We start from the raw sequence: 20,056 nt of genomic DNA, 5'->3' as shown, positions 1-20,056 counted from the left end.
CACACCTAAAGACTGGTTCAGCAATCCACACATCAGCTGCTAACTCCTCTGGGGCAAGTGTGTAGAGCATGGGAAAGACAGACAGCCTTCCGGAGTTCTCCGCTCCCTGCCCTTCTCCACCTTCACCCGGGCTGTCCAGCTGGGTGCGGGGAGAGGCTATTCGTCAGTCACTCTCTAACCGAGTCAGTGTTTCCATCTTCAACAGGGAAAGAATCGGTTTGATCACACACAGACTGTGGGGGCTCGTTCCCAGAGCCCCTGAAGCAGTGGGTCTGGGGTAGGGTTGGGCATGTGCCAGTAGGTTACACATGGTCACTAACTATCCCACTGATTCCCCAGCTCAGCCTTAGTATCCTGGGCCAGGGTACCCAGGACTCTGCCCTCACAAAAGTACAAATATTGAGGTAGGTTTTTTGTCGTTTTGTTTTCTCTCCTTCAGTTGGATAATGTGCCTCTGTTTCCTTGAATTTTGCCTACCTTGTTCATCCCAGCTGGGGATCCAAGCTGAGAACAGCTGTTGTACTTGAAGCCAAAGTTCACTTGGCTTTAACAGGGTCAGGCTAGGCCAGGAGGCTGCAGGATGAGCAGGAAGGGCAGGAAGAAAATAGGGGGTGAAGAGAAGAGGCCAGGAGGCTGTTTTTGTTTTCTCTCTCCCCCACATTCCAGGCCACACCACTTTTCAGGACCTTGTCTCCTGGTGACTCTCTTGACTCAGGAATGGAATTCTAAGTATCTGGGTGTGTGGTTGAAGTTAGTTGGGTTTGCTTTCTAGTAAGATGCCGATTGGACGCCAACTAAACACTTTAGTTGTGTGTGTGTGTGTGTGTGTGTGTGTGTGTGTGTGTGCATTATGTGTCCTTGTGTGTCACTGTACATTGGCAGAGATTGGAGGACAACTTGCAAGAGTAGATCTTCTCCTTTTATCATGTGGGTCCTGGGGACGGAACTTGGGTCCTCAGACGTGGTGGCAGGTACTTTTACCCACGGAACCATCTCTCTGGTCCTCTGTAGGATGTTTTCTTATGCGACAACCGTTAGCCTGGCAGTTGTAACTTTGGGTAACATGTGGCATTTTGTTGGCCCACTCTGGTCCTGTGTGGTTGAGGAGGTCACATTAAGCCCAGTCTTTTGCATCTATGGAGTGACCTGCTGAGAGAAGCTGGGATGGGAAGAAACCCGCCTGCCTTAGTGACACCTTTGTTTTGAGTCGGGGAAACCAGATGATTAAAGTCAAGGACTCTGGAGACAGATCCAGCTTTACCCCTTAATGCCTGCACACTCGCGGGAGTGGGGGATGAAAATTCTTATCTATTTTGCATGACAATCTGACCTTCGCTTTGTATCACGTTCTCCAGGGAACCTGATATAGGAAGAATGGCAGCTATATTTCGGCACTGTTGCTTATGATAAAAATGACCCGTGGTTAAAAATGGACCTAGTCATATCTGGCCCCAGGCTCTTCAGTGTGTCCTTGAGTACAGTGACTCTTTGCACTACTCTACTCTTTATGGGGACCTAGGAAACTCTGACTGGAGAGTTGTGCGGCTGGGAGGTGCCAGTCAGTGATTCACGTACTTAGCTTGCATTGCTCCTTAGTCAAAACCTTGAGGCCCAAAGAGAAACAGCATGCAGATGCCTCTGATCTGAGGCTCTGTGGCCTGGCTCCACTGAAGGTGAACTCCCAAGGATGTCCTGCTGCAAGCTGTGTCCTACCCTATGCCCTTCTCCACTAACAGAATGTGAAGTGTGCTTGTGTAGTCTTGTGAGCGTCCATGTGCAGTTAAAGAAAAAAAAAAAAGACCCCTGGTATTTGTGCTTCTTTTTAAAAAAAACAAAAAAAACAACTAAACAGGATCTTACCCAGGCTGGCGTCTTACTCAAGGTCCTCCTGCCTCAGTCTCTGAGATGCTGGGATGATGTGGGATATGATTAGTGGTATGTATCCCCTCACCCAGTTTTGGGTTTGCTTTTTAACTGTGCATTTTTCTCATCTATAGAATGGGTATGCTAACACCACTGGCTTCTAGGGAAGTTATGAAGATTGTGAGGTCCTTAGGACAGGGCTAGGACCTGTGTATGTGGTGCTGTCCTCATCATTATCTTCATCAGCGTCATTATCAGCATAGTCAGCCATGATGGAAGGCCAGGAGGCCCTTTCTCCTTTAGGTCAGTTCCAATCTTAGCAGACTCACTCACTGATTGATTGTGTGGCTTTGGGAAAATCACCTTATTATGATCCTTCTTCCTTCCTTCAGACCCTCCCTTCCTTCCTTCCTTCCTGAATGTGTTTATATACACTATATGTGTATATGAGTGTGTTAATGTGAGTGTGTACATGACTACAATGCACAGAGGCCAGAAGTCAATATTAGATGTCCTCCTGTTACTACCTTTTAAAAATACTTTTATTTATTTTTTGAAAATTTCATACATTTATGCATCTTGATCATACTATCTGCTGCCTGCCCCCAATTTCTCATAGTATATTCCCCATTCTGTCTCCCTCCCAACTCAAATTTTTTTGAAGCAGACTATTACTGAAACCTGGATCCCACCAGTTTTGCTAGGCTGACTGCCGAGTGAGTCCAGGATCCACTTGTCTCTGCCCTTCCCCAAAGCACTGGAGTTACCAACTCCAGAGGCCATGCCTGACTCTTCGCATGTATACCAGAGATCCAAACTCAGGCCTTCGTGCCTGAGTGGCGAAACTTTACTTACCAACTGAGCCATCTCCCCAGCTCCCTATTCTCTATTCCTACCAGTAATTTCTAGGCACTCCATTATCTGTAGAATGAACTAAAGAAGTAAGACATCAACTAAATGCTCGTTTGGGTGTAGTTTAGTTTCACATAGTAGATGTGGATGGCTCTGAATTGGAGAAGTGGAGGAATGGAGAGAGGAGAGAAATAGCCAGGAGGGGGAATGGTATCAGTGCTAAGAGCGGGAATAGACTCATCAGGAGGGGGTGGAGGGTGTCCACTACTTCTTTGAAGCCCCGTAGGTCTGGACAGAGCTGAAAGGAGGAACACAGATGGCTCTGACTTGGAGTGGTCTTACACAGAGTCATTTCGAGGGCGGGATAAAGGGATCATGGTGTAATGGCGTGTGTTAAAAAAAGAGAGGCTACGATAGTTAATTTGAGTCATTTTCAAGTGTTTTTTTCAGAAGAGTTAGAAAGTCACCTCATATTTCCCTGTTTTTTTTTTTTCCTCTGAGTACACCAGAGTGGAAGCAGGGTTGTAGACCTCCCTGAGGTCTGTGGGGAGGAGGGAGAAGTTAGTCTACAGTCTGAGAGACGGCCCGTCTAATGCGTTTCACCCTGCCTCCTTCAGGTCTGAATGCTGGTGCCTTCTATGCCTTGTCCACACTGCTGAATCGCATGGTGATCTTGCACTTCCCGGTAAGGCGGGTCCCTAGGCATGCAGGGAGGGGGACAGAAAGATTGTAAATCTGTCTCTTCAGAGGCTGGAGAGCGGTCCCTCTTGGGTCGAATTAGTTTTAGGTAGCCTCCGATGGTGGTGTGCCTACAGGATTTGGAGGGAGATGGGCTGGATCGCAATTTAAGTTTTGGTGTTATTAACCTTTATCATAGCATGAGTATGACAAGCTTGTTGTCATCTTAGACCTCTCTCTTTTCTGCAGAAGACATATAACTTATAATTACCTTTATTTTTGAGACAGGGTTTTCTCTGCATAGCCCTGGCTATCCTGGAACTCAGGACAGGCTGAACTTGAACTCACAGAGATCTGCCTCCTGAGTTTTGGGATAAAAGGTGTGTGCTATCACCTTCCAACCTTTTTTTTTCTTGAGACAGAGTTCCATTATACAGGCTTGGCTGGCCTGAAGCTCACAGAGATCAGGCTGCCTCTGCCTCCCAAGTGCTGAGATTAAAGGCGTGCACCGCCATGTCCAGCTACAGTGACCTCTTGTAAGACTATTTTTTTAAGACTGGAGAATAAGGGCTGGGAAGATGTCTCAGTGCTTAAGAGCACGAGCTATTCTTCCAGGGGACCTGGGTTCAATCCTCAGAAAGCACACGGTGGCTCACAAGCCCCTTGTCATCTCAGTCCCAGGGGACTGGAAACCTTCTACGGGCCCCTGCAACTACTGGGCATGAATGTGGGATACATATGAACATACAGGCAAAATACCCAGACACAAAAGAAAAGTGTATATAAAATGACTAGAGAATAAGTAATGACACTTGTATATATGTATGTGTATATTTATATCATATTTATCATATGGACAAGGTTTCATTTTGAACTCATATGTATTCAGTTAAAGATTTTTGGTTTTTTAAAATTTTTACTCATTTTGATGTGTATGGGTATTTTGCCTGCATGAATGTCTATGTACCACACGTGTGCCTAATGTTCATGGAGACCAGAAGAGGGCATCACGTCCCCTGAGAGTGGCATTACACACCGTTGTGAGCTACCATGTGGGTGCTGGGAATTGAACCCTGGCCTCTGGGAAGAGCAGTCAGCTCCTCCCGGCTCTTAACTGCTGAGTCATCTCTCCAGCCCCAGCATATTGTTTCTTCTTAATTTATTATTGTCATCATTATTACTCTTGGAGACAAGGTCTCTCTGTGAGAACCTGGCTCTCCTGGAAACAGTTTAGAGCATTTTAGAACAATGTTTCCAGAAGCAGTAAGGTCGGCTATCAGGGAAAGCTATACTGAGTATCAGAGTCAGAGCACCAAGGCTGTGGATGCCTCACTTGCAGAGGTAGAGCCATCGTTGTTCCTTGTTCGAAGTTCCTGTTGTTTTCAGAGCTGGTTCTAAGATTACGTCCTAGCTATATCTTTACAAATGTACGCCCGTGACCTTGGGCTAGCAGGTTAATCTCAGTGTGCCTCAGCTTCACTTTATCAAACGAATACAAACTGACTCCTAACTGTGTGGTGGGGGATTATGAGAATTAAATAATAATGTTAACAGGAGTGCCTAAGACGTTTTGACATTGCAAATTATATTGATACCTACAAATGTGTTAGGCCACGTTCATAGTTATCCTTAGATGCACAGTCACAGGTTAGACCCACTTGAAAAATAGAAATATTTGTGTTCTAGTTGATTTTCCTGTCAATAAAATGGAAACCATGATATATAAGATTGAATTGCTGTAAGGACTAATTTAAAAATATCTGGGATGAGCATAGTGCGTACCCCTTTAATCTCTGCCTCCCAACTGCTGGTCTACAAAGCAAGTTTCCGTCCAGACAGGGCTACATATTAAGACCCAATATCAAAAAATTTAAATATATTTATATAGATATATCTATAGATAGATATAGATATATGACTGACAGTGGTTCTAAGGACAGAATTTGGTTGATCATGTTACCCCAGCATACAGGGTCATAAATACACAGCTGGGGGTATTATTCTGTGGAAGAGCAGCTATTCTAGAATTTTCTCCAGGTTGTTGTCTGAGCTTGACATTTGCAGACTACTGGCTGTAATTATTTCCCCTGGTGGTCTCTGTGGTTTCCCTAGGGCGAAGAAGTGAATGCTGGGAGAATTGGCTTGACCATTGTCATCGCAGGGATGATTGGAGCTATGATCTCAGGCATCTGGCTGGATAAATCCAAAACCTACAAGTGAGTCACTCTTTTTGGGTCAAGAACTGGGGCCCTCTGCTTTTGAAATGACAGACTTATTAGGAGCAGAGCCCAACAGCTTAGGCGTGGGGTAGCAGTTGGAGGTTTGAAATAGTTTCAACTTACTTTATCTGAGTCTCAGTTTCTTCATTTACAAAGTGGAACCCTATCCTCACTCTGCGGATCTTGGGAAGGACTAGGAACCGTGGACATGAAGGCTACCTTCGTCCTTCTCCCCCATTCTGTCTCCCTAAAGCCTTGTGGGAAGGAGAAGGGAAAATAAATATGAAAAAAAATCCCAGCAGTTGGAAGTTTGTAGACGCCCCAAGAGTGCAGAGCGGTGACGTCACCACCCCATGCCCTTGGCTGCTCTGGGCTAACTGAGCTTTCTGTGTTTTGCTTCAGTTTGCAGGGCATTTTATCTTGCAATTTTTTTTAACCTTGTTTGCAAATATCATGATGTGCCTTGGACCTGAATATCCAGTATACTTCAAAGAACCCAGGGTGATCATAAAAGGTTTTAGTATATGCCAACCTAATCCTGGCCTAGAAATACAAAATCCTGACACCCCTCTCTGCAGGTGCCAATGTAGTAGTCGGGTCTGCTTTGTAAAACAAGCTGGGGGTTGGAGAGGTGGCTCAATTGATAAGGTGCTTGCCATGTAAGCATGAGAGCCTGCGTTGGAACCCCGGGATGCATATAAAAGGCGCACATAGTGGCATGGGCTTGTAATCTTCTGGGACTCGGTGGGTACCGGTTCATCAGCCAGCCTTAGTGGAACTCTCCAGAGACCAGACACCTGGAGAGCAGATGGTCTCCTAACTAACTTCTAACCCACACCCATGTGCCGAGAGTCGTACGCTAGGCACGTAATCGAGCTACATTGCTAGTTCTGTCTTTCCTTTCTGGTTGTGACTCTGTAGTGCTTCTCCTGCAGAGGGTGTCCAGGAAACACTGGCTGCAGGTCAGCTGCCAGGATGGGCCCGCGCTGGGGTAGGCGGCACTCCAGGCAGCTTTGTCGAAGCCTCCAAAGTTCCCAGTGTCCGGAGGCGACAGACAGTGGTAGACCTGTTCTCTGCCACACAGACCCACTCTGTGAGACTCTGGGCAGGTCAAGTCTCTAGCCGGTCTAGTCAAAGGCCAGCTGAGGCCCCTCGCAGGGATGTGGCTTCCAGGCTTACTACGACGAGGAGCCTGGCTCGGTTTAATTATTGCTGGCCAAGTTTGGCTGCCACTCTGTCTCTGTTAGTTGCTTGTTTCGGCTAGATACAAAAGCACTGAAGGCTGGCCACCCCCAGGCAAGAGGACAGTGGTGTTCCTTCTTCCAGGGCCTGTCCTGTAGCAGGAAAAGGGAGGGGTTGGAATGTTGGGTTGGCAGGGTTGTGGGCAGCCAGAGGACTTAGAGGAGTTAGAAAATACAGCAGAGACCGAGGGGAGACTCTTGCTCTGCCCTCTTCAGGCGTGGGACATGGCCGGTTCTTCGTGCCACTCTGTGTCCAGAGCCAGTTGTTGGTCAGTTCTCTTCCACTTTGTCAAACTCCTGAATTTGTCTACTCTAGCTTGGAGGCTAGAAACTAGACACTGAGGTCTGTTTATCTTAGGCTGGGACTAGGAAATAGTTTTCGTTGTTGTTGTTTTTAAGTAGCCACTGTATGAAGGTAGAGTTGTGGTTTAACAAACACAGTAATTTTTTTTTTTTTAGTTATCTGGTGAACTTGTAGAATTACTGAGAATGATTCATGTTCTTGAGCATACTTTCTGCAAGAGGGTGGGAATAGAGGGAGGAGTGCATTGGGGTGGAGGGAGGAGTGGATGGGGTGAAGGGAGGAGGTCCTTCATTCTCAGAACCTGGTGAGAATAGCATCTTCTAGAGGCTATGGCTTTGACCTCTCCCCAAAATGCAACTGCAAAGCAGATTATTATTGCAGTGTGTGGCTTGAGATAATGCCGATGCTTCAAACCTAGCTCAGAGTCAGCCCCTACCTTCTGCATGTACTCAGCCAGTGACTTTAAACACATAACGAACCTCTGCTTCTTCATCGGTAAGATTAGGGGTCGCCAGAGATTTCTTTGCAGGGTTGATCGCTGTCATAAAAACATGTAAAGTATGTAACAGAATCTGAGTTCCAATAAAATTATGAGTTTCAGATTTTAGAGTATGCTTGTTAGTGTCCCACTGTGTGCCTGGCTTCAGAGGCATAAAGGTTTTGAGTGGTCACGTTTGAGTCCTGGTGCGTACGCAGAAGGACAGAAGGGTTTGCCGAGGCGGGACCCTACTGGAAGTGGTCCAGGGAGCAGAGTGCAGGTCTGTTTGCAGGAATCAGGTTCATAAGAGTTCTGGGTGGCCCACACCCACAAGGGAGTCGTGTGGAAGAATGTGGGAGAGGCGAGCCTGACCTCAAACCTAGCACACAGAGAAAGGCGGCAGGGAGTAGGGGGCAGCTTCTCCCTTTGGCTTTGGAATTAGCTCGGAATTAGAGAACATTCTTTTTCAGCTGCATTGCCTGGAGCAGAGTGGTTCAGGTTCAAATTCAACAGGAAAAGCTATGCAAAGGGCCACTGGAAGAACTTAACAGAGGGAGTCGGCAAGCCCTGCTACTGCCCAGCATTGCTATGGGGCTTTGGGACTTCACATGTAGCAATCTTTAAAGTAGGCTTGGCCATCACCACCTTGACTACAGCTGGTGCTTGTCTTGTTATCCAGCCCCACCCCCCCTTTTTTTGTTGGGGGACAGAAGAAGGACAGGGCTATACCGTTCTTACCCATGGATGGGACATGACAGGTTAGGCTTGTGGAGAGAACATGCAGAGAGAATAGCATCTACCTAGTCTTCTTCTTTGTAGCATTGACCATGGTGTGATTATTGTAAATGGATAACTGTTGGATTAGTGTTCCTCACCTACGCAAAGATGCTTCTATGGAAGCAGATGTGCCAACATGCTGCAGGGAGCTGGAAACAGAGCAGACGTCCAGTAGATCCTCGTGGGATGAGCGGCATAGCAATGGTGCTGTTAAAGTAGGGTCACGTGACTCACCATCTTTGCATTATCCATAGGGAGACGACCCTGGTGGTGTATATCATGACTCTGGTGGGCATGGTAGTATACACATTCACCTTAAATCTGGAGCGGTTATGGGTAGTATTCATCACTGCTGGCACACTGGGGTAAGTTTCACGGCTGACCTGCTGAGTTGGAAAACATAGCCCCTGGCTCCTAGAGTGGCCAGTAGCCCAAGATTCAATGCATGTCCCCTGTGCCACCTCCTCACTGGCCTCAGGGGATGTGGAAGCGGTGCCGAGGGGGTCTTGTTAATTATTGAGGCATAGGCCAGGTGGGTGGTGCACGCCTTGATTGCCAGCACCCAGGAGGCAGAGGCAGGGGGATCTCTGTGAGTCTGAGGTCAGCCTGGTCTACAGAGCGAGTTTCAGTTCCCTACACAGCTATGGTTATGTAGAGAGACTATCTCTTTTTTAAAAAAAAGAAAGAAAGAAGAAAAGTAAAAAACAAACCAAAACAAAACCGAGTCACCTCCGGTAGCTGTGCTGTGCTGCTGGAATGGAATGAAGCATGAACTATGCCCTTCAAGGCATCTGGGATGCTAGGGAATTTAGTGGCTCCAGCCAGGGCTCAGTTTCACTACCAAGTGTTGTTAGAGCACAGGCATGACACCTACCTATGTTCCGAGCTTATGTCTCCTCATCTAAAACGAAGATTAGTGTGGCAAACTTGATAGGATGGTTGGAAGAAGTGAGAGAGGGAGGCCATGGTATGAAGACCCAAGGAAGCATGGTACAGGTGGAAGGAGTTAGAACGAGCATTTTCAGACGTGTTGGGTGAGAAAACACACAGAGCCATGGGCCTTTTCTGGGCTCCACCTCTCAGCCGTTTTCCCTCGGGCAGTGGGTGCTGTGAGAGCATGAGAGGGACCTGGTTCAGTCCTCGGCTGCCTCCTCTTGGGGAGGCAGTAAGGAGAGTGTCCTTCCAGGTCTCAGAGATCCACGGTGATGTAGCCCAGTGTCCGGGGACTTCCCCTTCTAAGCCAGGGCCTGTGGACCAGGACCACATATTCTCAACTGAAAGTGAAGCACACCAGGCACTCTTATCCCTTCCATAAATACTAATGTGTCATTGCTGGCTAGAGGGAAGACCACAAAAGACATTAGAGACCCACCGAGCATAAGGCCTAGACGTTTGCAGAGATCTCTCCATTTTGGTAGATCATCCCAGACCATCGTAGAAGATAGACTGCTGACCTGATGGGAAGAGAAAAGCAGGGGAGGGTCTCTCACGGGAAAGGTGGGCTCCCAGTCTTGTTCTGGAGGCTCTCATTGCCTTGTTCTCTCATCTGGACTTCAGCTTCTTCATGACTGGCTATCTGCCCCTGGGGTTTGAGTTTGCCGTGGAGCTCACGTACCCAGAATCTGAAGGCATGTCGTCCGGCCTCCTCAACATGTCGGCACAGGTAGGGTCCTGTTTCCTTCTTGTTCCCTGCTTGGCTGTGCTTCTGTTACATTGCAGTAGGGCATGTTTTGTTGCTGTTGTTTTGCCAAGACAAGGTTTCTCTGTGTAGCCCTGGTTGTCCTGGAACTCACCCTGTACACCTGGCTGACCTCGAACTCAGAGATCCACTCGCCTCTGCGGCTTGAGTGTTGGATTAAAGGCGTGCGCCATCACCACCACCCGGCTGAGTATGGCATCTTAATCCTTCCGAAGACCTAGTCGATTAAGCCCTTGCCTCCTGCCTTCTGTATGTTTCTCCAGGTATTTGGGATCATCTTCACCATCTCCCAAGGCCAGATTATTGACAACTATGGAACAAAGCCTGGGAACATCTTCCTCTGTGTGTTCCTTGCCCTTGGATCAGCTCTCACTGGTGAGTGGGGGGCTGAGAGCAAGCTATGAGATATTAGCAATTTGGGACCTGTGTCTTGCCTGATGTAGGGGACAGGTGGAGGGGGGGGGCTTGACAAATGTCTTTTTGGGATATCTCTTTGCATGGGTGAGTGACTTTTAGCATCAGAAGGCCCATGTTTGATGTTGATGTCCACAGCTTGTGCAAGTGGCCCAGGCTTCGGAGGTCTCAGATCCTAATTCGTGCAGTGAGGACTTACTGGTGGTGGTTAGCATGGTGTGTGTGGTGGCCCCTAATTGGATGTCAGCCTCATTACCAGCTTCTGCCTTTCAAGGGCACAGTGACCTGGGACCTTTGTAAGATGGGTGACGACGCCAGCTCCATCTTGATCTGAAGCAGGGTCGGGAGAGCTGGGATTCTTAGGAAAATGAGGGTCCCTTCTGCTGCATGAACTTAAGCAGTGGATTTGCTTGATGACTCCACCTTTGACACCCTTCTTTTTTGACCTCAGCTTTCATCAAGGCAGACCTTCGGAGACAGAGGGCAAACAAGGATGTTCCTGAGACTGTGAGTGTGTGGGAGCTTGGTGGGAATGGGCTCTGGGTCCCAAGCCTTTGATAAGGATGTGGGACCCAGATGGGGCCTCCCTGAGTTCTCAGAGACACTGACTTTTGTGGTGTCTGTGAGACCAGCTCGCCGCTTACACACATGGCATCCAAAGAATTTCCTCATGGGTGTTCAGTATTGCTCCTCTTTCTTAGAATCTTCTCCCATTTTCTTTTCTAAATTCCTCAAAAGATTTATTTTTATTTATGTGTATGAGTGTTTGCCTGCTTGTATATATGTGTTCCATGTGTATGCCTAGTGCCCACAGAGCTCAGAAGAGGGCATCAGATCCCTTGAAATTGGAGTTGAAGGTAGTTCTGAGCCACCATGTGGGTGCTGAGAACCAAACCTGGGTCCTCTATAAGAGCAACCCATGCTCTTAACCACTGAGCTGTTTCTCCATCCCTTCTTCGACTTTCAATCAGCCCCAGCCTCCTTGTTAAGTCCCCAAGAGCATTATCATTGCTGGCATGAACTGCTAAGTAGCATCTAATCTTGTGGTTCTGAACCAAGCCTTGGGTCCGTGGCTTCACTGTTATCAGCTTGGAGTCAGTGACTAGCAAGGGGACACAGTCACATGGATTGACCATTCTGGGACAGTGGTAGTGACAGCCTTTTAGGCAGAGATATGGGCACAGAGCCAACGGGTTGCCAGAGGATTCTAAAAGGACAAGTCAAGAAGCAGAAGCTGGTGGCCGTGGAAGAGGAGGGTGGGACCAGAAATATGTCCTGCAACAGAAGAGTATTTTCCATCTACTCTAATCAGCTGCAACCACTTTAAACAAAACGATAGATAGACTTAAGTCTGAGTGGGGCTGGGGCAGCTCAGTGGCAGAGTGCTTACTCAGCACTGCAGAGCATCACATGCGGGAGGCGGAGTCAAGTGAGATGAAAGGAATTGCAGTTGTGGAAGTAAGATATTTGTTCTATCTATCTATCTATCTATCTATCTATCTATCTATCTATCTATCTATCTATCATCTATCTATCATCTATCTATCTCTCTATCTATCTATCTATCTATCTATCTGTCTCTATGTATGTATGTATGTATGTATGTATGTATGTATCTATCTATCTATCTATCTATCTATCTATCTATCTATCTATCATCTATCTCTCTATGTATCTGTCTGTCTCTATCTATGTATGTATCTATGTATGTATGTATCTATGTATGTATGTATGTATGTATGTATCTATCTGTCTGTCTGTCTGTCTGTCTGTCTGTCTGTCTGTCTATTTCTCCATCCCTTCTTTGACTTTCAACCAGGATATTTATATATCCTTTGTAAAAATAAAAATAAACAACTGATAAAAGCATAGCAAATATACAAAAGTCTTAAAATCATGCTGTAATTCTGTCATCTGGAAATACAGCATTTACCACTTATGCACATCCATGCAGTGGATATGTGTATACACCTCCGTTTTTCTTTTTCATGTGCGTGTGTGGTTGCATGTGTGGGGGTGGTTATGTGCCTGCATATGGAGGCCCAAGGTTGGCATTAGGAATTTTCCTTGGTCTTCTAAATTGTACATTGATGCGGAATCTCTAGCAGAACCCATAGCTCATGGATATAGCTAGTTTGGCTAACCTGATTATTCTGGGGATTCTCTTGTCTCCATCTACTGAGAGCTAGAATGACAAGAGGGTCACCAGGGCCACCCAGCCTTTGAGTGGGTTCTAAGGATAGGATCTCACATTCTCATGCTTATCTGGATGATGCGTTTCCCACTGAACCAGCCATCTCCAAGTTTTGGTTTTTGTTTGTTTGTTTGTTTATAGTCATGATCTTATTATTTAATTGTGATGGTGTAGAATTTATTATGTAGCCTAGGCTGGCTTTAAACTCAGGGTGATTCTCCTGCCGTAGCATCATGAGTGCTGGGAATACAGGCATGAGCCACCATGCCTGGCTTCCCTTCCTTCCTCCCCTTCTTCCTCTTCCTCATCTTCCTCCTCCTCCAATAGACTCTATTCTAATTACTGCAACCTCCCAAGGGGACTGAACTTCTGCATACTTTTAAATGACTCCACACTGTTCTTTTATATGAGTAAGCCTTGATTTCACAGGTTTTTTTTTTTGTTGTTTGGACATTAAAATTATTTTTGATTGTTATAATCAGTATTATAATTAGTGGCTTGTTAACCCGCTTGATTTGAGTATGGTGTTAATATACTCATTATATTATATTATATTATATTATATTATATTATATTATATTATATTATATTATATTATGCAGGGGTCTCTGTGACCACTAGACTACTAGACCGCTAGACCTGGCAGAGTCTCTGGAAGGCAAGTAGGCAGTTTGGTTTAACATGACTAACTAGCAGGAGCTCCTTCAGACTTGGGGAGTCTGACCCTGAGTAGTTTATTTTCGATTTAGTTAAGCACAGCACAATTTGGTGAAAACTTTCCTGGCAATACATAACTCAATCCTGTGTGTATAACAAAACATTCATAAATCTCCTCAGGAAACAAAGTAAGCTAAATAAAGATTAGAGGTACATGTGACACCTTCCATAAAGATGGGTTCTATAAATTGACTGAGAAAAACAAGTGGCTGATAAGGGTCTGGGGAGGATCCAGTAGGGTCAAAGGTCACCAGGCTATTAACCCCGCCAGTGCCTAGCCTTCTAGGTGGATCAGGTAATGCATTCCCTTCTGTTGGAGGGACAAACCTGTGTGTTTAACATTTCTGCTTCCCCTCATGCTTTTCTGTGAGCACAAGGACCTCTGTGCCTCCTACATTATAATAAACAGTATAGGAATTAATATGGATTGCTCTGTTAAGTATACAGTATTTCCTGGAGAAATGGATCAGCTGTCAAGCAGTGCCTTGGACATTCAAGGCTATGTGAGAGTAATAAGTGAGAATCTTTACTTCTTTACTGGTTGTCTTCTGATACCACATTCTAGAGTTGGCAGGCAGCCGATCGAAAGGGGAGGAGCCTACAATAGAGCGTTTGCTGGGAGACGGAAAGCCTAGGGTAGGAATGAAGTTATCTAGACAAGTGTGAAGAGCAAAGGCCATCATGGACATGGGCATTCACTGTTATATGTAAGGAGACACAATGATTTAGGATATTTTGGGCAATAAGTATATGACAAGGTGTTTGCAGCAAAACAAGATTTTTGGTGAAAAATTTTTAATCGGGACTGTAATCTTTGTGTTTGGTGACATGAGATGTGTTTAAGTTAGAAGGTAAAGGCAAAGCAAGAGTTATAAATAAATAAATAAATGGTATTTATATTACATATTAATATGTATCAATATTAATACTATACATAGTTGATCATATGGTATCCCCAGTCCATTTACCAGTGCTATAATCTATGGACATGCATATATGTTTGTTTGATATAGATAGGGCTAAGGTGATCACTCCAGCTAAGAGTACTGTTCACACAGAGGGCCCACGTCTAATTCCCTCTATCCATATATCAGGCAGCTCATCAGGTCCTGTAACTACAGCTTCAGGGGATTTGATGCCTTCTTCAGACCCTGCACTCACTTGACCACACTCTCAAACACACACACACACACACACACACACACATACACACTTTAAAGACAAACTTCAGAACCAATTACACTCTATGCCTTACATCTACAGATAGGCCTATTTGCCTATTTCTACCTTGTTTACTTGTTCAGTTGTAAAACTTCACTCTTGTTGGAGCCAGATCCTTGGATATTTGCTCAGTTTTCCATCAAGTGGAGCTGTTGGCCCAGTCTCCTTGGGGATAGAATATTGAAAGCAGCACTGGATGGGCCTCGGTGCCTTAAGTTCCTGCAATGGTGCTCACCTGTGCTGTATCCCCATTTTGTATCCTTGTATTCTGGCCCTCACTGGCATCTGCAGCTACTTGAAATGAAGCGGAGGTCAGAGTTATGCTGGGGCTGTCAGGAAGGAAGCTACGGTGGTCAATGTATCCCTTTTCTAGAGCCCTGATCATGACACACCCTATGGTAGTCAGTGTAACTCAGTCTTGGAGACAAACACAGGGCGGACAGGGCATGCGTCAGATCTGGCTCCATCTGCCCTTTCTCTACACCAGTCAGATGCACTGTTCAGATGAAGAGAGAGCTTAAGGACAGAGCGAATAACTTGACCTTGACTGTGAAACTTCGGGTTTCCATTTTAATCCCAGCACCTAGACAGCAGATGTGCTTCCATACGCCTCACCTATTTTTTTTTTTTGATTTTTCGAGACAGGGTTTCTCCGTAGCTTCTGGTTCCTGTCCTGCTCTTGTAGATCAGGCTGGCCTTGAACTCACAGAGATCCGCCTGTCTCTGCCTCCAGAGTGCTGGGATTAAAGGCGTGCGCCACCACCGCCCGGCTTGCCTAACCTATTTTTGATGGCAGTTTTGAGGTGGTAGCTTCAGAGGAGGCAGGCATGTGTACATTGTGTGTGCCAAATGCGGACAGTGACCCGGTCAGCTGTGAGTTCTCTGAATGAAGGTTACTAAAGGCCGAGGCAGAGCCGGCGCCAAAGGGCCTGCAAGATTGAGAATGAGAGGGCTGGGTTACTACAGCTGTGGCCCTTGTCATGGACGGGACCCAGGCATTCCTAGGGACAAAAGCACTATTTGTCCGGCTGGCGTTGGCCTCCAGCTTGGCCCTGCATCCACCCCCCTGGATCCTGAGCAGTGCTGGCTCTGCAGTACTGTGTCCGAGGTTCTTTTGCCAATTAAAAGACAGCCAAATGCCCGAGTTGGCAATATGTACCAGGGACCCCACGGGAGAATTCCCAGGCTATGCTTAACCCCAAACCCACTTAACAAGTGTGAGCCAGGAGACTTCCTGTAAGTGAATTCCATGCCATACCCTTCCCCAAATGCCAAGTCCAAACTGGTTCTCTCCAAAAGCTGCCATTGAGTTCAGCTATACAATTAAACAGGGTGTCTTAAAATTGTTCGATGGTGTCCATTCAATGGACCTCATCCTGGGGGCCACCTCCCATTTGGGGCTAGCTGGAGGGTCTGAGGGACTTGCCAGTCTGGAACCTGGAGCATGGGAGGTGAGTTTAGAACTGTCAGGACAGGATGTTGGCTCTGCTCCCTCCGATGAGTGGTAATGATGGGGGGCAGTATTTGGGGGAGCACACTCAAGTTGAGCTGCTTGCTTGTTTCCTTGTGCCTTTTATTTGCTCTGGGGGGACAGTGGGTGGCCTCTTGCCCTTGTACTCACGCTGATCCCTCATGGACAGCGATCTGCTTCAGCCAGGGTGGAGGAGATGTGTGTGTTTTAATCACAGGGCTTCCTGTTTTCTTTGCCTTCTAGAAAGTCCAAGAGGAGGAGAGCAACACCAGCAAGGTGCCCTCCGTCATGTCAGAGGCTCATCTCTGAGAGAGAGACAGAGAGAGGTGGCAGAGACTCAGGAACAGACACACTCGCCTCTAGGTCCCCTTGAGCTGTGACTGCCAGCACCTACATCTCCATGGAGGAGCTTCTAGAGGAAGCAGCTGGAAGATTTGCGACTTGCAAGGCAGTGCCTATGCCTACTGGGCCCTACCTGAGAACCTGGCTGGTTTACTCAGGGGAAACCTCACCTCTCTCCAGATGCAGACTGGATTCTGGTCCCCTTTCCCTGTTAGGTCTCAGGGCTAGCATTGGGAGAGGCTAGTGGAGGGTGCTGGAGTCGATCCTTGCTTGGTCCCTTGTCTTTTCTTATCCCTTCTCTCGTGGAGAACGCTTCCAGAATTATCCTAAGAAAGCTTATTCAGGAGATTAACTTTTTCTAATGTCTTAAGACTTAACCACACGAAGCCCGGCTCTTACTGAGAACGGGCAAGCTGCTCTGCCTGAGGGTCATGATGAGGAAGCACCATGGTACAGCCTCCGTCAGAGCCCAGCATTCCACAGAGGCAGCTCTATCAGGACTCTTGACCCCAGCCCTCCCGGCCAAACACTGCAGTCTCTTCCCACCTTCTTTCCTGGTAGTCAAAGACAAAACAGCAATAAACCAGACAAAACCTCTCTTGTAGCCCTGAAGTAAGAAATGACTGGAGAGGGCTCCCTGCCTAGCTGCAACAGTGCTGGGGGTTACCTTGAGTGTGTGTGTGGCTCCGGGCTAGGATGGGAAGGTGCTTTCTTACAAAAGAGGTGCTTGCCCAGGGACTCCAGTGTCCCAGGCTACTCAGAATGTCTTTATTGGATATTGCACTGGGAAATGCTGCCATCAGCCCAGCGGCTCGTGGCTCTCACCTTTATTAAAAGTTAGTCTCATTGACTCTACTCTGACACCCAAGGCTGTCTCTGAGGAAAGAGGCAGAAGGCGGCTCTTAAAACAGACATGGTGTCTGTCTCAGGTAAACATAATCCTGTGGAAGTCTGGGACAGTATTTGCACAACCAAACCCTCTCCCTGCCTCTGCTAGCAAAATCTGCCAGATATTTTAAATTGATAAGGACTCCTTGTAAATCCCAGTTGACCTCCTTCCTCCCCCAGTCTGCTGGTAATGTCATGGCTTTTGTAGTGTCTCCTCCAAGAGAAACTAATTTCTCCTGCGCCTTGAGCAATTCTGGTCAAGACCATTGCGTCATCTGGCCTTGGCCATGGCCTTAGCATTCTAGAATAGCCAGATTGCCTGCAATATCGGGGTGCCAGGCCAGAGGGGATTCACTTGTGTGCACATACATTTGTGTTTGTATATTGTGTGTAGACCTGAGCAGTGGATGGGAGGAAAGCAGTGTGGTGGAGGGTTAGGGATGGAAGAGAGAGGTAGGTGCCTTACTTTCTGTCAAGAAAAAGGAGTACTTTTTTCAACTGTTCAAAATGGACATGTTTACTCAATCCACTTATTTAAAAAAACAAACAGAATTTGTATTTCTTGTTTATAATACCAGATATTTTTAAAGCAATAAAGATTTTCAAAGTGGTTTGCCTTGTCATTTAGCAAGGTAGTGGCAGCTCTGGGCAGTCCCCACAAGGTTATCACACTTTTTTGAGACTGTCTGGGGGACGACTGGGGGTGAGGGGCAGGGCTTGGGGCCAGAATATCTGTGTCCTTTGTTGACAAGGGTGTAACATCCTGTTGGACTTTTTTTTTAACAGACTTTAAAGGTTCCTGACCGCCTACGTAGAAGATGTAACTCAGTGGCCAACCTGTGACCCTGACTTTCCCTCTACTGTGTCTACTGTGTATTTGCTGGAATGTGCTCCTCCCTAGGAGAAAGGCCCACTGTTGTCATTGGCTCTGCTTCAAAGGGCAATTGAAGTGTTTTGTTTGATCACCCCAGACCCGCACCAGCTTGCTCTGGCTGGTGTCCACAGCGTAGCTCCAGCACTGGCAGCTTGGTGACTTTCTCAGGGACTGTCCTCCCTGCTCTTCTTCTCCACCCTGTTTACTTTACATCGGCTACCAGGTTCTCAGCTGTCACTTTTTCTGCCTGTTTCTTGCCTTGAGAAGTGCCCTACACCCGGGACATTCGGGCACTCTTTCTTATCAAGTCTTACCTGGAGAAACCAGGCTTCACTAGACGTAGGGGAGGGACTGAGCCTGACTCTTAAATTGTCTTCTTAAAACAGTGAGCAGGTGAAGATAATTTCCAGTGTCGTGGGGATCCGAGGTCCAGAACCACATTCTCTTTTGGCAATATAAATGAAGCCAGCCTGAATTGGAAGCCAGAGCTGTGCAAAGCTGAGAGAATTGCAGTAAAAGGGAGCTGGAGGCCCAACCAAACACCACCGCACCCCAGGACATCTTCTTTTGGGCTACAACGCCAAGCCATCTTTACCCTTCAGTCTCTTAAGGCAAGCTTTCCTTCTAAACTACTTTCCTATGTATTTAACTAAGACCACCAGCCATCCTCCTTACCCAAGCTACTTCCTTCCTCTGACCTTGCACCTTTCAAGGTCAAACCATTCACCCTTTGGTCGAAGCAGCTTCACTGACCTCATTCCTTGACTGGTTGCTGCTCCTTTTACCCTAAATGCTCAACATCTACCTTCCGGGCATTTGAGTCTCAGCTGAAGCCCTCCAATTCAGGAAGATCTTTTTAATCTGTTTAGGATCTATCTATTGTCTTCCTTGTAGTGAGTCTTTTTCTGTCCTGCCAGCCAGTTCCCAAATAACCACATGGAGACTTATTATGAAAGGTTGGTCTTAGGTTAGACTTGTCTCACTAGCTCTTATGACTTAAATTAACCCCTATCTTCTAATCTGTGTCCTTTTATGAGGCTCAGTTACCTTTCCTTTGTAATGCCTATGTTACTTGCTCTGCATTCCTTCTTCCCAGCATCCTCTCTGCCCCCAAAGTCCTGTCTAGCTATTGGCCATTTAGCTTTTTATTAAACCATTCCAAGGGACACATCTTCACAGTGCACAAAGAGATAATTCCACAATAGTTCCTCCCTCTGCCTCTTGATTCAAACACCTGCTTCCTTACAGAATTCTGTCTCAAGTTCTCTTGGCTGTTTCGTGGAACCTGTTATCCTGACTGTGTGAGGCCTGTGGCCTTGTCTATGTTGTTCATGTCTCCATCCTGAGGATCTAACATGGAAAAAATGCTCATAGGTGTTTGTTGAAACAGTGACTAACTTGCTGAATATACAGTGTCGGTGGCCACTCTGGAGCAGTGCTCAGAAGTGCTGTTCACATGGAGGCATTGACATTGACCTTGCTTCCTTACACCCTCATGGCTGTTCCTCCTAGGCTTCTTCATTCTACCTTTGGTATCTGTGCTCAGGAATCTACTTCTTTGGGAAGAGAATGGGAAAAGGCCATCACTGCTGTGCTGTTGATGTAGAATCCTGAAGGTGAGGAAGGGAAGATGTGGCATCAAGAAGACAAGTAAGCAAGCGACCATGAGGAGCTAGAGGCAGCCAGGCTTTCCAGGGCCTCGAGCCACCCTACCCCTCCCTACTCTCTGCAGTGGACAGAAAGACGCAGAAAGCTCCACTGCTCCGGTGTTGGGGCTCATGGAGGGTAAGAGGCCCTTAGGAAAGGTCAAAGTACAACGACTGA

The 20,056-nt window shown here is 46.8% G+C and overlaps 1 protein-coding gene across 1 annotated transcript in view; it reads left to right on the top strand.

Moving 5' to 3' along the window:
* The window catches only part of Flvcr2 (FLVCR choline and putative heme transporter 2), a 58,419-nt gene extending 40,451 nt beyond the window's left edge, over positions 1–17,968 (top strand). Inside the window, exons 4-10 of the mRNA XM_075948100.1 lie at positions 3,333–3,400; positions 5,506–5,609; positions 8,667–8,777; positions 9,970–10,075; positions 10,375–10,486; positions 10,977–11,032; positions 16,372–17,968. Of these exons, the coding sequence (XP_075804215.1) occupies positions 3,333–3,400; positions 5,506–5,609; positions 8,667–8,777; positions 9,970–10,075; positions 10,375–10,486; positions 10,977–11,032; positions 16,372–16,437 (623 nt within the window). The 3' untranslated portion in view covers positions 16,438–17,968. The remainder of the gene's footprint in view (positions 1–3,332; positions 3,401–5,505; positions 5,610–8,666; positions 8,778–9,969; positions 10,076–10,374; positions 10,487–10,976; positions 11,033–16,371) is intronic.
* Positions 17,969–20,056: the final 2,088 nt, after the last annotated feature.

The sequence above is a fragment of the Microtus pennsylvanicus genome, chromosome 14, assembly GCF_037038515.1.
Source record: "Microtus pennsylvanicus isolate mMicPen1 chromosome 14, mMicPen1.hap1, whole genome shotgun sequence".
Taxonomy (NCBI): domain Eukaryota; kingdom Metazoa; phylum Chordata; class Mammalia; order Rodentia; family Cricetidae; genus Microtus; species Microtus pennsylvanicus.
The sequence above is the reverse complement of the archived record's forward strand: the minus strand, read 5'-3'. Positions and strand labels throughout refer to the sequence as shown.